Source organism: Neoarius graeffei, chromosome 26 (genome assembly GCF_027579695.1).
Source record: "Neoarius graeffei isolate fNeoGra1 chromosome 26, fNeoGra1.pri, whole genome shotgun sequence".
Lineage (NCBI taxonomy): Eukaryota > Metazoa > Chordata > Actinopteri > Siluriformes > Ariidae > Neoarius > Neoarius graeffei.
This window is the reverse complement of record NC_083594.1, coordinates 46,918,313-46,935,495: the sequence shown is the minus strand read 5'-3', so window position 1 is coordinate 46,935,495 and position 17,183 is coordinate 46,918,313. Positions and strand designations below refer to the sequence as shown.

The 17,183-nt window shown below is 41.9% G+C and overlaps 1 protein-coding gene across 3 annotated transcripts in view; it reads left to right on the top strand.

Annotated features, from left to right (window-relative positions):
- ptprga (protein tyrosine phosphatase receptor type Ga) overlaps window positions 1–17,183 on the top strand; it is a 468,558-nt gene that overhangs the window by 338,545 nt on the left and 112,830 nt on the right. For all 3 annotated transcript variants that reach the window (XM_060909915.1, XM_060909917.1, XM_060909916.1), the window contains one exon: window positions 6,062–6,128. In XM_060909915.1, the coding sequence (XP_060765898.1) occupies window positions 6,062–6,128 (67 nt within the window). The remainder of the gene's footprint in view (window positions 1–6,061; window positions 6,129–17,183) is intronic.

Here is a 17,183-nt window from a genome sequence, read left to right as displayed (position 1 = left end):
TTTCCTTCATGGGCTACTTTGCTTTAAAGTATTTTCAGTGGATTGTTTTTTGTTTTTTTTAAAGGTCCCGTGGCATGAAATTTTTACTTTCTGAGGTTTTTTTTAACGTTAAAATGAGTTCCTCTGACCTTCTTAAGTCACCCCAGTGGCTAGAAATTTCATAATGTGTAAACCAAACTATGCCCAACATTTGAGAATGGCGCGTCAAAACGGCGCGTTGATAAGCTCTTCCCTTTACTACGTCAGCAAGGGAGATGATCCCCACGCCCCCCCCCGGATTCCCACCCACTGTATGGATTGCCCCGCCCAATTGTAGTGAGGAGACCATAGAGGACACAACAACATGGCATCACCTAAGCGAGCGAAACATGGAAATTGCGCTGTACATGGATGTGACAACACAGAAAAGAGTCTGTTTTTACTGCCGACGGGAGAACCCCTGAAGGCGCAGTGGCTTAATTTTATTTACTTCAATAATACGCCGTCGAGTCTACCTAAGACGGTGTATGTTTGTCGGAAGCATTTTCCTGATGAATGTTTCCACAACTTGGGACAGTACAGGGCAGGTTTTGCACATCAACTGTCACTGAAGCCTGGGTCCGTACCAAGCATCCCTGCCGCATCAGCAACAAACACCGAACAAGTAAGTGTATAACTGGTCGTTTTGCCGTGTTTTAAAATCTGTGCGTTAGCCTAGCAATGGCTACATTAGCTGTGCAGCTAACCGCTTCCTGCAGTTAGCCAGGTACTCTGCGCTACAAAACTAAAGAGCATGCAGCATGCTCTGTTAAACTGAGTTTAGTCTGGAAATTGACTGTAACTTATGAGCTTATGTTTGACGATTGCTCCGCAATGCATGTCTTCTGTTGGATAAGCGCTATGTTGCTGTAGTTGCTGCTTCTATCCTCTTTGGTTATGGAGTGCGTGTTCAAGCCTAGGGTATTATACGTTCGTAAACTACCACTCCGAACACTCTCACTCTCTGTTCTCTGTGTCACGTTGAGTTTACGAAAGGAGTCCGAGGGAGAACGGGGTTTTGTCTTAGCAGCGTGGCTACAGGCGCTGATAGCAGCAAGTATGTGTGCGCAGCTTGGTCAAGCCTCTCCCCCCATGACCCGCCCCCACCCTCTACCCTTCCCCACCTCCTGCTTCTCATTAGCAAAACGACGCACTGGGAAAAGCGCTGAAATGGGGCTTTCTCACAGGAGGCTATATTTACGTGCCGAGGGTTCATTTCGAGAAAGGCTGCGGATATAACATCCGGAATCCTCCACGAGCCCGTTTAAAGCATCAACAAACCACCATGCCAAGGGACCTTTAAAGATATTTTTTGGGCTTTTTTCACCTTTATTATTGGATAGGACAGTGTAGAGACAGGAAATGAGCGGGAGAGAGAGACGGGGAGGGATCGGGAAATGACCTCGGGCCGGAATCGAACCCGGGTCCCCGGATTTATGGTATGGCGCCTTATCCACCTGAGCCACGACGCCCCCATTTTCAGTGGATTGTTGAGTGCAAAATATGTACGTATTATCTATCGTGATCATGTAATTTTAACCCCTTCAGTGCCCTTGGATGAGTCATGAAATCTTTTACCGCTGTGCCTTATGACGGAAGAATGTTTTAGGCATTGACTGTAATTCATATGTGCCACTGTGAAGTAAAAGTAATGTGCCATGTAAGGTGGTGTTTATGACAAGTAGCGTATGTCATAAGGCACAGCGGTAAAAGATTTCATGACGTACGTGACTCGTCCAAGGGCATTGAAGGGGTTGACATAAATCGTGATTCATGAAATTCCCTGCCTAGTTTCTTTGTTTCGGGCTTCTGTGTATGTTTTTCTGGCCCTGAAAATAGTTCTATCAGCTAGTTTGCTTAACTCGTGTGTGTATATATATATATATATATATATATATTTTTTTTTTTTTTTTTTTCTTCCTTGAAGGTTTAAATCTCTTCAATCTTCAGATCGTTTCAGAAAAAAAAATCATTCTCAAGAGTTGACGATGTTTTCATTGCAGCTGCAGTTCACCTCACAGGCAACAGAGGGCTCAGGAAGTTCCGAACAGCTTTAAATTACAACGCAACCCCCTGCAGCACATTGGGAGAACCCAGTCCACACACTGAGCACCACTGCTCTATTGAGAATATCTGCTCTCTTATTATTTAGCACAGCCTGCTAAATTACTTGGGCATCACATTAGGCAGATTTATTCATAATCCCATCTCTTCATCTGTCCATCTCTGATCATAATGGACAGCCGTCATAACTTCTACCATATTCATTTATTACCATCATTTTGCCCTATGATGCTGCGCTAACCTCATTTGGATCTGTGCCGCCTTTCAGAGCTGTACCTCCACAAACACACTTCACACTCTCTCTCTCAGTACACCGTGGTGCTTCAGGAAATGATCAGTGTTTCTGAGAACGTGTCCAGGTCCTGACTGATTGTGCGAGTGTTTTTTTTCAAGATAATCTGTGCCTTAAAACATTCCTCATTTCATCATCGAGTTTCACAAGAGCAGATTTTTTGCTTTTGCAGATCACTCTCCAAGCCTTATTTATGCACAATATAACAAACGAGCATCCCTTGCTTTCTTCGTTGTGTAATATTTCATGCGCTTTAGTGATTGTGTTATTTTTAGCTTTGGAGATAAACCATAGGCCTTAAAGCTATGTTTAAGAAAGTGGACCATTTATTTCTACAGTGAAATGTGCTCCAGGTGTGTGTGTGTGTGCACGCAGAGCAGATGGGCTTGTGTATTATTAAATGGAGTGACATCGGAAAGAAGAGCAAATAAACACATCTAAGCCATTTTGATTCAGGTTACATATTCCCAGCTAGTGCAAATTATATCTAAATGGAAAAATGTCACTGCGGCACTGTTTTTGTCTGTCTTTTTTTTTTTTTTTATTGTGTGCCTCCTCCAGCCAGTGCTACATCAATGTATTTCCTCCTAGCGGTGATCTTCAGGAGATTTATTACATTTCTACACTCTCACCATGCGATAAGCAGATTCATCTCGGATTACCTTCACGAGCTGCAACTTTCCTCCTGTGCTTAATCAACGTAGCCTACTGTTTCACATGCATGACTACAGACAGCAAGCGAACAAAGTCTCAGACTAAATCAATCCTGCGATATCTAAAAAGGAAACACCTGGAAACAGTAGTGAAACCAGTATATTATGCCGACATCTTCGTAATTAGTAAACGTATTATGCTTTGCACTGTTGGCAATTTTCTCATTATTTATCCTATAAATAGTTTCTCTTTAATTTTATCATTCTGTCATTTTCATCTATAACATAGTCAGCATTGTCTTTACAAATTATACAGTATAATACCTTCACACTGTATAAAAATTGTAGCTTTTCAAGTAAACGAGCAGAAAAATTAGTGAGTTCTTGTTGTTTTATAACATCGTGTCACACATTGACTAAAGATTGACAAGTCATGTTTGTTTAATTCACTTATTAAACTCGCAGCATCTGTGAATTTGCTGTTACTCTAGAAACAGAAAGGTATTAAACGCGACAGGCTTGCTGTTATACCCAAATTAATCGCCGCCTTCTGCATAGTCCAATTAGAGAAATAACTGCTTTCTTTAACTCGCGTTATTTCGAGCATGAAGTCGCATGAACTTCAGTAAACCACAAGTAACGTTAGCAGATTCATTAACATCCATATGAATTAATAAATTAACTCATTAGTGAACATCTGCAACTAAAGCTTGTTCAGTGAACACCAAAATTAAGTGACCAGCAATAATTAATGTCCTGTAAAACACACGCTGGCTAATTAGCAGAATTATAAGTGATGAAATGAACTGATAATTTAGTTTATTTATTAACCTTTAGTGACATCAGACATTATTCTGTACTTTTTTAATCACAAACAGTAATTCTCATGGCACTCATGTGAGTGTTCAGTGTTTGGTTAATATTTAAGCGAATATCGATCGATAAGAGTTTATGATGCATCATGGATGAAGTTTGCGGTTTGTTAACATTAACTCAGGCAGTAAATAATCCAGCGTTAGATAATGGAACATTTAGTGCAGATTGTTTTTTAAATAAGGCTGATCTTTAGTTATCTTACAGTAATTGACTGCTAAATATAAAAAGACAAGCTTTGTTTATGTGAACGAGTTAATAAATCTTGCTAACGTTTAACCAATTATCTAACTTTATTAGCTTAAGTAATAAAGCTAATATGGTAAATTACTTAAGGAGGATAAACACTTTGATCGGGTCAATAGTTCAGCCCTCGTATGAGTGGGTGTGTTTCTTTGGCGAAGTTTAGAGCGTGTGACTTGACTGACAAGCGGCGCTAACGATTCTGGGTAGAGAAGTGGTACGAGAGGTTAGAAAGTGTGGTTGTTTTATGTTGTTCAAATAAAGAGGATGTTGTGGGAATTTCAGCACTTAGTAGTGAAGATTTAGACGCACGTATGTGGATCAAAAGACCGAGTCCTCTGTTGTTCATCTCCGAGCTTAATGCTTTGGGAATATGTTCGTCCGCGTCAAAAGCAAGAGAGCAGCTCAAAAAAGTCATCAGGTACATCACGGAGTCTGTGTTGTTTTGTAAATCACTGTCGGGTTCCTGTGACAGGGCTTCATGTTGGGCTTTATTTTTATTTCTTTAAAGCTCTGGCATCATGGTTTTTTTTTTTTAAAATAATATCAGCAACTGCTGCACATGCTTCCTCCTGGTTCCATCTCTAATTCCCTCAGCAGCAACAGGAGCTTTTGGGCTGAAGGAGATTTATTGGGGTGGGGGTGGGAGGGAGGAATGGGATTAAGGAGGAAAAGAGAGAAAGGAGAGATAGATGGAGGAAAAGACATGTATGGTGGCAGGCCAGTGGATGCGTCTGAAGCTGTTTCAACTCCTCCCTCCTGGGAACGTCAGTTAGATGTGCCTCCAACACTGTTGGCTTCCTCTCCAGAACTACACACACACACACACACACACACACACACACACACACACACACAGAGAGAGAGAGAGAGATGTATCTTGAACAATAGCCCTGACCCCTGGGTCCTCTCTGTCAAATCCTGTCTCCTGCCTGCAGTCTTCAGGGGAATCTTTAAAAGCACTCAATGCTGCAGAGATTGTCTTTCTGCCTCGCCATGCTGTTTTGTTTTTGGCTGTTCTCCCCCCCCAAATGCAGAAGCAGAAAATTCTAGTTATCGTCTAGTTATATCTTTTTAATTGACATATGGACAGGTATACGTAAAATGTCATTATTCTCCCTCTCTCTCTTCCGTCTTGCTATTTCTCTCTCCAATTATCAGTTCAGCTCACAGTTAAGCAGCTGCTTCATAAACACAAGATTTTAGATCTTATTGATACAGTAAGTGTTCGCTGGGTGATAATTATTGCAAAAGCAAATGCTAATGGCAGAATTAATAAAAAAAAGTGTCAGAGCTGTCACAATGTGCGTTTTTCGTAATAAGCTTTCTTTCATGTCACAAGCAAATTTGTGGGAAAACATTCAAGCACGCACACTCACAGACGGAGAAGATAGAAAACGATTATTCCAGGCTAAGGACATCATGTCAAAGTGCTGTTCTGGGTTTCAGTGGTATGGATTGAGAACATTTCAGCTTCCTGTTCAAAGTCCCTGAGGGGACAACTCTCTTTTTGTGGGAGAGTCCATTCACGATGGCACACGTTCATGTAATTCATAAATAAACATAATTCGCAAAAGGCAGGTAAGTCAGCCTTCCAGGACTGAGAGTTTTAACGGTGATGTGTCTGAAGTCACACAAGTCTGCAGTTTAGCTGTGATGGTATCAGCTCAGAGCATTGATGTCACTCTGAAAAGGAAATGCAATCAGTTCTGTTTGTCGTCTTTTTCTCTTGTGTATTTTTTATTTATTTGTAGCTATAACGTTGATTTTCTCTTTTTCTCTGCAAAAAGGTTCCCAAAACCAACATTTAATAACGCAGTATAATTTGAAAAAGTATGATATTTGATGTTGAGGGGATTTTTTTCAGTCATAGAATGTGACTCAAGTATCTCTCTCTCTCTCTCTCTCTCTCTCTCAGGTTGGACAGAAAGACAATCCTGCAGTAGACCCAATAATCCATGGTCTAAGAGGAGTTGTGCATCATGGTGAGTAAATTAGCAGAGCAGTGGACAGCACCATATGGCTCTGGAGTTCAGTCACTTTCGCAGTCTCCATAATGTTCTCCTTTATAGCTCTAAAGCGTAAGGAATCTCCCAGTGCACATAATGTTCCAGAGGTTCTACATTCACAGACTGCCTGTGCGTTCAGTAGTTTTGTCCATCCACACCTTTTTAAAAAGATATCGAGGGATTTTATCGACAGTATATCTGTAATTGTAACTGTTGGGTCTAGGTGTACAATTATGGCCCTTTTCCACTACCCTTTGTCAGCTCACTTCAGCCCGACACGGCTCGCGTTTCGACTACCTCAGAGCAGCACGACTCAGCTCGCTTCAGCCCTACTGAGCACCCAAAACTCGCACGGTTTTGCAGTGAGGCTGAAGCAAGCCCAACCGAGCCGAGTGGGGCTAGGGGCGTGAGGAGACACTCCCCTGTGCACTGATTGGTGAGGAGGAGTGTCCTCACATGCCCACACACGCCCTGCGAGCACGCTGGGATCTATAAACACCGTAAACCCGGAAGAAGAAGAATTACAAATTACGAGAATTTCTGAAGCCTTATGCGCCTCGCCTCATCTATACGCTCTTGCCAGTATCTGTTGGCGTTGTCGGTGACAACAAGCCACAGCACCAAGACCAGCAACACTAACGACTCCATGTCCTCCATGTTTATTGTTTACTATCCGGGTCGTGAGACTACCGCTTAAAAGATCACTGATGTCACTGTTTGCGCCGCCTAACGACATCACGTGACGTCCACCCACTTTCGCTAACTCCGCCCAATGTGTCCACCCACTTCCAGCCAGCACGGTTCAGCGCGGTTGTAGTCGAAATGCAACTCCAACAGCCCCACTCAGCTCGACTCAGCCCAACTCAGCACCGCACGGCTCAGCCCAACTCAGCCGCGTTGGTAGTGGAAAAGCGACAATACTGACTGTTTACCAAGTATCAGTCCCCCCCAGTCTGATATGTCCATCATTAGGACGTGACCACTGGTGACCATCACCCCCTGGTCAAACACAATGGGGGGGGATAAATAAATAAATAAACACTACAGCTTGTATGTTTGCTCTGTATAGTTTCAAGTAAACCTAGGTGGGAGTTTAAGGCTAGTAGTGTACTATACAGAAGGTTCTATGAAGGTTAGGTGAGCAGTGTATAGCCTACAGAAGGATCTAATGAAGGTTAACGTATAACACCACTCCTGCAACGTGGTGAACACCTAGCTAGATGTAAAGCCTAAAATTATAACATTTGTGTTGATGTTTCTACAGTTTAAATGTTACCAGCGCAATATTTTAGGAAACGTTCGATATGTCACATAAAATATTCATGAACATCTAGAAAGCATCAGAAAACAAAACCATAAGGCTGAGAAATGTCTGGATTTATAGAAATCCAAAAATAGCTCCAGATCTTTAAAGAACAATCCACAGGCAGCCTAAAGTAGTTCATGAAGTAGTGCATAATGTCACTAATAGCCTGACCAAAACCATCTACTTCTCGAGAGGTTAAGAGGCTGAGGTTTCTGAGATCTGTGCTGGAGGAACCGTTTACTGCGGTCTTTAGCGTCCGCTTTAACCTACCACACAGCCTTGATAAATAAATGATGAGTCAGGTTGTGTGCGCTAGGGCAAGGGAAACACTAAACTGTGTAACTCACAGGTTGCATCACAACTACTGAGAAAGCCTTTTAAGAGAAATAGCATGTGACCAACAGGTCAAGTGAAAGAAACACAGTCCTACAGCTGGTGCCGGGTGTTTTCCAGGCATTAAACAGACTAAAGTTGGTCATGTTTTTTGGTTTGTTTTTTTTTTTTAAAGTGTTGGAAAAGTCCTCCAATTCAGACACCATTCGGTGTCCCCAAGACGCTGCTGCTGAAAGAGAGAAGTACTGAGATGACATGAGGATGATGAAGCTGAGTCATGAGGCTTGGTTAGGGTGACCAGACGTCCCGGTTTTACCGGGACAGTCCCGATTTGGGGTTGTGTGTCCCAAGTCCCGACAAAAGTCTGTCGGGACACGGATATGTCCCGGTTTTCGCCACTCGCGACGTTTGCGACTGAGCAGTGTGGGAATCATTAGCGGAGAAATGTCTGCATTTACTATTTTGATGAATTGACAGGAATCGCAGACTTTCCTGGTTACTGGCCCTGTGGCATGGGTGTTTATTTAGCCACATTATTCCAGACAACAAAACGGGTTGCCATGCAACAATAAAATAAACATTAACTGGCGCGAATGTTCTTTGTCCAGCAGCTCGCAGCAGTAATGCCGCAGCAATTATGCCAAAAAGAAAATGTACCTTTTCCAAAGATTTACAGGGCACCTACCCCTTCCTCCGAGAGGTGCAGAACAATGCGCGCGAAGCCGACTGCACACACTAAGTGTTTTGTTCTTGTACTGAGTTGGGTAGCCTATGCTGCAAATGCTGTGCGCTCCTGTGGGGGCTTTCCTCGGGCTGTCGCCCCTCTCCTCCTTTACTGCTGAGAGAGGCCCTTCATATAATCTTTTTTTTATTCACCTTGCTATCCCGAGATAACGACATAATTAATTCAGGATCTCGAGAAAACAACACAACTAATTCGAGATCTCGAGAAAACAAAACCGTTATTCTGAGATAACGACATAATTAATTCAGGATCTCGAGGAAACGAAGCCGGGCCAGTCTTCTGCGGAGGTGCCACGGACTAATTTTGAAATTATCCCTTATTAAAAGACATAATGCAATCTCTCCCTGTGTCAACCCCTGATCAAAATATTGCCATATTAGGTGATCGATTATTCCAGACATTCTAATGACCAAAGTTGCGTCTATACAGAATGAGAAATAGCCCCAAAGTCAGCACATCACAAGTCTCTTGGCGCACCTGAATGAACCATTTCTCAGCTGTTTACTCGAGATCATGAAATAATTGTTTTGTTTTCTCGAGATCACAGAATAACGGTTTTGTTTTCTCGAGATCTCGAATTAGTTGTGTTGTTTTCTCGAGATCCTGAATTAATTATGTCGTTATCTCGGGATAACAAGGTGAATTAAAAGGAAAAATAAAAAAGGATTATATGAAGGGCCTCTCGCGGCTTCCGTAGTATATATTCTCAAATCACTTGTCTCTTTTTTGTTTCTGTTTAACATACCATTCTGACAGTTTGGCCATATTGAACAGCTTGTTGCACCTTCCATTAAAGTGTTCACTTTTGTACACATCTTGCTTTAGTCATTCAGTTGTGGGGAATGGTTAGTAAGGTTGATTCTGACCGAGGCTATGTTGAGGTCACATATCTACTTTTTAAGTTCATGCTATAGTGCATACAATTTTAGAGATATAGCCTACATGTGCATATGCATTCTTCTTGGTGTTCTCACAAACTGGTGAAATAAATCAGTTTAAATTTGGCCTATGGACATAGCCTGGCCTATTCTCAGCTATTACAAAATCTGTTGTCTGACCGTAATTTAACTGATCTGTATACCACTATGCTACTAGATAACAAAATGTCTGTTGGTTTTATTTCATGTGAGATGTTGATAAATGTGAGCTTCAACAAAATGATAAGAGCACCTCTCTAAGTGTCATGTTTATGTAAAAAAAAAGGTGTGCGTGCACGAGCATGGTCGCGCGCAAAAGTGTCCCGGTTTCAGACTAGGGAAATCTGGTCACCCTAGGCTTGGTCGAGGGGGGAAAAAAAAAATCTGCCCTGTGTAGATTATTTAAATACAGTTGTAATTAATAGCTGAATAAATTACCACAATAATATACAGACTTCACGAGTACGTATTTGCAAAGCTGAAACCAGAAAATGGGCAGACAGCCGAAAGGGAATGTGGCGCATCTGATTTAACCAGCGTCCCTCACTCACTCGGATCGGTTCTCGTCACATTGCTGTGCGTAATGGCCCCGCCTACCTTACTTCACCACCACTGCATCTCTTCACCTTCTGTCATATGACTGTTAGAGTAAACGGCGTGGCTGTGTGTGTATACGACACACTTGACTACTAAAGGTTGAAGGTTAAATTCCAAATCCTGTTTGGAATACTGCTGAAGTAGGCAGGCAGGAAAAGGACTGAAATGAACATATGGATGTTGCTATTGAGTGACCTCCAAAGAATCTGCCCCTTTCTCAGGCAGTTAAAGGCATGAATGCACTCGATAACATTCTGGCCTGCTAGTCATAGAGCTATGCCAAGTGTGTGTGTGAGTGAGAAAGAGAGAAAGGCAAAGTCGCAGTGACGTTGTAGGAAGCTGCTAACAGGAGATTAGTTGTAACGTGTAGTAGAAACAGCTGCTGCTGTCAGCCATTGGTGAAGCTGCGTTATGAGTACAGGATGATGAAGAACTCTGATGAGGATGATTGCTGGGATTGTAGCAGAAGTGGTTGTTTAGACGACGGCGGGATAAATTTGTTTTCTCCAGCCGTAGATGATGATGATGGTTGTAATCAGCTTGTTGGCAGCGAGGATGAATGTAATGGATGATTGTAATGTGGGTGAAGGTGCAGGTTGTGGCGCAGATGTGTGATGATGCTATTATCTGGCCAGTTGTTAGCGTAGTTAGATGTAATTTCTCTGTTACTGACATATGGAGTAGATAGGATGATGGTCATGAAGACCAACGAAGACTCCCAAGCCATTAGAGATGCATATTTCATACAACATGCTAGCTTTGGTGAGTGGATATAGGGTGTGTGTGTGTGCGTGTTCTCAGCAGGTTGCACTAGGGTGTAGGGAGTGGATGTGTTTGCCTGCCTGCGTTCTAGACAGATCTCAGCAAGGAGTCTGTGCCGGCACAGACACAGCCATTTCTGCACGATCACACACACTCGGACACATTTTCAGCCCTGTCACTCCACACACTCACACAACCAGTCAGCAGGAAGTAGTTTATAACAATAACAACCATGGATATAAATTGAGGATACATCATTTTTTTTTTTTAACTCGTCCTCTTGTAGTAACCACTTAAAAAAAAGTCTATTACTTGCCACCTAAACATTTTTATTAAATAACCCGAGCCACCAATGATTTCTGCCATTTCCTTTCAAGCTTTATCTTTCTTCATAATGTCTTTACGCGTTTACTCAGAGGTCGGACAGTACATGACAGGATGAGATGAAACCACAGTGATGAGTTCTTCTCGGCGGCTTTTTTCCATGTGTGTTGCATACTCCTAGTTAACAGTTTAAAGAATAATAAAAATAATTAGGATGAATTTCAAAACGGGTTCTCCAGCACCATCATTTTTATATCCTATAGTGATCATGTATATAGTGAATAGAAAGCAGTTTGGGATTCTGCCTAAAATGATTCCTCCATGATGAGGTGAAGAAGAAAATATCAGTATCAAGAAAGCAATGATGTGGGTAAATATGCACAAATAAAGTTTCTGATCAAATGCGACACAATTTTCAGCTTTCATGGCTCGATACCAATGCACAATGTAGCGTTCGTGCTGTTGTTCATTATGATCTCATTAATATTCAAGTACATTTAAATACTAACATCTTTATACACTCAGTATGTCATCAGTATGTGTGTGGAATTTTAAACATGCGCGCACACACCATGCAGATGGAAAGCCCTGCACAGCCCAGCTGTCTGCTTCTCTGCTCATCGACTCATTTCTTCCACTGCTCTTGCTTAATATTTAACCACACATTAAGACTGGGGAACACTGTCCTTCTGAAAAGTCCCATATTAACAGACACGGCTTAAGGACTAAATTTGTCATTCTGTGCGTGTGAACTTGAGTGTGATGTGTAGCAGTGTGAATATTTCCGTGGACGTGCCAACCCGTATGTGAACCTCCAGGGCCGTGTCTCATTTTAAACTTTAATGGCTGCACGAATCCTTTGTTCTTTCACCGTGTAAACTTCAGTATGACTCCAGGCTTTGATTGTACTGTAGTACTGTGTTGTAGCTTGAACAAACCTTCCATGCTTGCTTGGCTCTTTCTGATGAAATGAAATGCGTGTGTTTGATTCGTTATGTAACGATCAGAATTAATTATGGATGAATTGGTCTTTATTTGAGAATGTTTCTAGACCATTAATAATCATATTATTTATTTCTGGCTACCGTTTGCAAGATATTAGCTGCATAATGCATTCAGAGGAGAGCGCTATCCGCCATCTTCTGCATACATGAACGATTAATTAGGTGTCAGTCTGATTGACAGGAGTATATGGCACCCGTTCCACTCAGAATGCAAGGCCAATTTTGCTCTCTTTGACTCCTGGCTGTAGATGGCTGTGGAGCGATTCATCAGTATGACACCCCCAAAATGATTCATTAACTCATTAGAATCATCAACAAACACCATGTTGCATATGAAATGCAGCAGTTCTTTTCAGGCTTGTTTTGTTCCTGGGCTTCTGAAGCATTAAGAAGCAAATTGACCTTGGTGTATGTTTTTGTACGAGTCAATCTTCGTTCCACTACTGTGGAGAAATCTTTTTTTTCTTCTCCATGGTTACTCATGTAACATGACGCGTAATCAAGAGAACGCTGACAAACTGATCGAATAAAGTAAATGTTCTCATGCGGCTCTTTGCAGCTACAGCTGTGCTCATGCTGTTTAGTCTGTATGGAAATGTCTGTGTTTTAAGGAGAGACTCGGTGGCTTGCTAGGTTGGTTACAGTTCTGCGGTTGGGGAATTTTGCCCCATGGCTGTGTGTGTGTGTGTGTGTGTGTGTGTGTGTGTGTAAGACTCCAGTCTCATCCATTACCATGCCACTGAGCCACAGCCTCCGTTTCTCCTTCTTAGTCTTCCTCACTCCAGTTGCTCACCTCCTGTGTAATCTCATGTGGATTGCCATTCATTCAACCCTAACTCCAATATGCACACAGCAAAAACACATTAGCATAGCCACTTAAACACACTCCAAGCACCCCATACATCTTAATGATTTCCTCCACGCCTCCTCACCACCTCCTGCTGTCCAACTCAGTGAGAAATTAGAGCACCATCACTAGGAAATGCCCAAACTGGGACTCTAGATGGTGAATTAAAGCTGCCTGCCCTTTAACTTTTGGCGATACATTATAAGAAAAGAAAAACTGTTTCGCTGACTTAATATTTATCTAATCCATCACTAGTTTATGGTATGTTAGGATGAATGCAAATCGGTCATAACCCAACATGATAAACGTGTTAATTAAAGGAAAAACAACAAAGTCTGTTCGTAAGGTGCTGAGCCACCCCAAGCTGCCAAAACATCTTCAGTGATCCTTGGCAATAAGTCTCGACAAGTCTCGGGAACCGTACTCGAGGGTTGAACACCATTCTTCTGAAAGATACACTACCGTTCAAAAGTTTGGGGTCACTTTGAAATGTCCTTATTTTTGAAAGAAAAGCACTGTTCTTTTCAATGAAGATGACTTTAAACTAATCAGAAATCCACTCTATACATTGCTAATGTGGTAAATGACTATTCTAGCTGCAAATGTCTGGTTTTTGGTGCAATATCTCCATAGGTGTATAGAGGCCCATTTCCAGCAACTCTCACTCCAGTGTTCTAATCAGGGCTTTGAACCGGTTCAAGGAACGAAAACGAAAACCGGGAACTTTTTCTATTTCACATGGAACAGAAACGAAACCAGAAACTTTATTATTTTTTTATGTTCCGGAACAGAAACGCTTATTAAAAATAATGGTAACCGGTTAATACCGGTTTTTATTTCGTTCCTCAAAGTTTCTGTAGCCTACAAATAAAAAAGCCATTCTTCTCCTGCACAAGTTTCTATGACCCGCTGGGGTTCACTTCCTGTGTGACGTTCGCTGACTGAATGGAGAGAGCGGGAAGGTGGACTACTATCACGTCTCCATTACTGAGTGTCTGAGCAAAGAAGAGCCTGAACGATGCAACCTCCCTATTGGCTGTTTGTAAAAATGTATCAGTTGTTGCCCTTCCCACGGGAATCATCGCGGGCTCGAGAGACGAGACCTGACGAGTTAGTTCGTTGGTAGCAGAACAAAATGTCTGGACACAAATCGGGTTTTCAGAAAAGGAAAGAAAATAAACGGAGGGTCGAAAATACAAAAAAGGAGGCAGAAAATGCAAAACGAGTTTTAAGGTAGGACAAATGGTTACTTTTCTGAGGCAGCCCGCCGTGGCTGCCTGCAGGCTTATTTATTATAGCCCATTTAGTTAAAATAGTTGATATAAAATGTTTATAGTTATAGTTATGTGATGGTTGTCCTGATTTAGACTGGTGTTTTTTTTGGGGGGGGGGGTTGCGCGATGTTGCACCCGGGTCCAGATTAGGGCAGAACCGGCCCTGACTACATTTCAGCTGTAGTTTGTTTTATGTATGTATGTACTTGCATAGATGTGTACTTGGCCTTCCAATATGGCGCCTAACAAAATCTCGCGGCGCGGTGACGTCATGCGGTAGCCCTCTATAGGGCCTGACTAGCCTTTGGTAACACACTAAACGAATTATCTTTCATTTTTGGCACTTTTTCTGTTTGTGTAGATGGGAAGACATACTGAGAATCCAAATCGCCAACATTTGAAATAATAATTGTTTTGAACTATTTCTTGTCTTATTTAATGAAGGTTGTAATAGAATTAGCCTACATTTGGCTTAAGCTGGATGAGACAGAGACATAATTTTATAGCCATTTGTTAAACAGCTGACAGGGAACGTAATTAACTGTTCCGGGAACGAAATTTTTTTGTTCTAACCGGTTCGGGAACGTCTATTTAATGGTGGAACCCAAAACCGGAAACGTTAAAATTCCGTTTCTGTTCGGAACGAACCAATAGGAAAAAAATTCTGGTTCAAAGCCCTGGTTCTAATGGTACAATGTGTTTGCTCATTGCCTCAGAAGGCTAATGGATGATTAGAAAACCCTTGTACAATCATGTTAGCACAGCTGAAAACAGTTTAGCTCTTTAGAGAAGCTATAAAACTGACCTTCCTTTCAGCAGATTGAGGCCCTGTCCACACGGCAACGGATTCAGGTGAATCTGATAAAATTGTTTATCGTTTCGGCCTGGCGTCCACACGGCACCGGCGTTTTGGGTGCCCCAAAACGAAATCTTTTGAGAACGGGTTCCAGAGTGGAAAAATCTGGCAACGGCGCCGTTGCGAAGTCGTCTGGATGAGTAGAATGGATTTGTTTACGATGACGTCACAACCACATGACTAGAACAAGCAGCACTCTCGCGCGCATCATTCATAACAACAGAAATTGAAATTGTTTACACATTAACCCGACTGACCTGCCAGACAGACAATTTACACCTGCTTTGATGAACAGAAAGTACAGCCTTCCACACAAAGCAACAGTTACCTGACTATAATGGAGGCAGAGGGGAAAAGGGTCAGAAGACCCTTCAACAGACCGTTTTGTATGAACCACTGCATTGCATTCACTTTTGTATACAGCTTTTCTTTTAAATAAACAAGTAACTGAACCATTTCTTGAATTTTTTTTTATTGGATAAGACTGCTTTTCAAAATGTTCACACACAATAAGAAAATTAAGTTATATAAAACTATGCACACTAATAAAACTAATTTGTACACACAGAAGGCACGATTTCCTCGCGTAGTCGCAGCCATCTTCTTCTTGTTGTGTGTTCCTGTGAGTGCTTCATGCCGGATAGAAGAAGGGGTTTATGCGTGTAACAGACGTTGTGTTGTTCATCAGTCTTTTTATTCTGAAGAAATGAGACACAAATACACTGCTGAGGACGGGCTGCAAACGTCCAGTGGCACTGGCGCTTACATTTCCAAAACGAACTGAAAGAGGCCAGCACCTCGTTCCCATAACTACCTGCGCTCTTAAAGGGCCAGCGCAGAATTTCCCCACCACTACACACAATGGCAAGTGGAAAAAAATAAACCCGTTACATGCGCATGCGTCCTATTCTTCTTCTATTGTTCTGGTGTCTCCGATGGGACCGTCTTACAGCGCACGTAGAGGTGTGGCATGTGTATTGCATCGTTTTCAGCAAGCGTTGCGTTGCCATATGGACCTGATATTTTACTGATCCGTTGCCCATGTGGACGCGATGTTTTTTTTTGTTTTGTTTTTTTTACCCGCTAAAAAAAAAAAATCTCGTTGCCATTGTCGTGTGGATGTAGCCTGAGTTTCTGGAGCATCACATTTGTGGGGTCGATTAAATGCTCAAAATGGCCAGAAAAATGTCTTGACTATATTTTCTATTCATTTTACAACTTATGGTGGTAAATAAATTGTGACTTTTCATGGAAAACACAAAATTGTCCGGGTGACCCCAAACTTTTGAACGGTAGTGTATTTCTTCACTTAACGTTTTGATGATGGTGTTTGCAAGCGCTGCCAGAAATATAGCTCCAAAATCTCCCGTAGGTGTTCAGTGTCCAGTCCAGTGAGTGTGAGGGCTAGAGTGTGGCCTCCTCATTTAGTGAACCATTGTACCTTATGAATGGGGCCGGGGTCATCCTGAAAGACCCCACACCCATAATAAATGTTCCATCATAGGATGAAAGTGATCAGATACTCCACTCTAAAGGGACAAATGAACACAAATCATAGCAGTATATCAGAGCCACCATTTTTCTATTAATTTGTCACTCTTGTCCAGTTTCCACAGCTTTAGGCTTTTTAATCTCGACTGCTCTGATTAAATAGGACACGGCATATGCAGTAGCTTTTCATCTGCTGCTAAACCCTTTTGAACAAGATTCCCTCTTGTAGCCTGCTTCTTTTTTTTTCTTTCCATTTGAAATCCAGGTTAGTGAATTGACGAGCTATACTTTGTTCCTTTGCTTACAATCTCATCGCTCAAATTTTGTCTGCCCTGTTCTTATCTTCACTGTTGATGAGGATAATCTGTGTTCAGATCATCAGAGTGGTCATAAATACAAAACCTAAAGATCTTTCATTTGAAAGAGCTTCATGTCAGAAAGCCAGAATGAACAGATGTGTGCTCATGGGTGCAGTTCAATCCAAACATAATTGTGATGAGAGAGTCAGAGATTGCATCCACTATGGAATTGGTCAGATTTTTGCTATTGATCATGTGTCATTTCAGGGAAGGCCA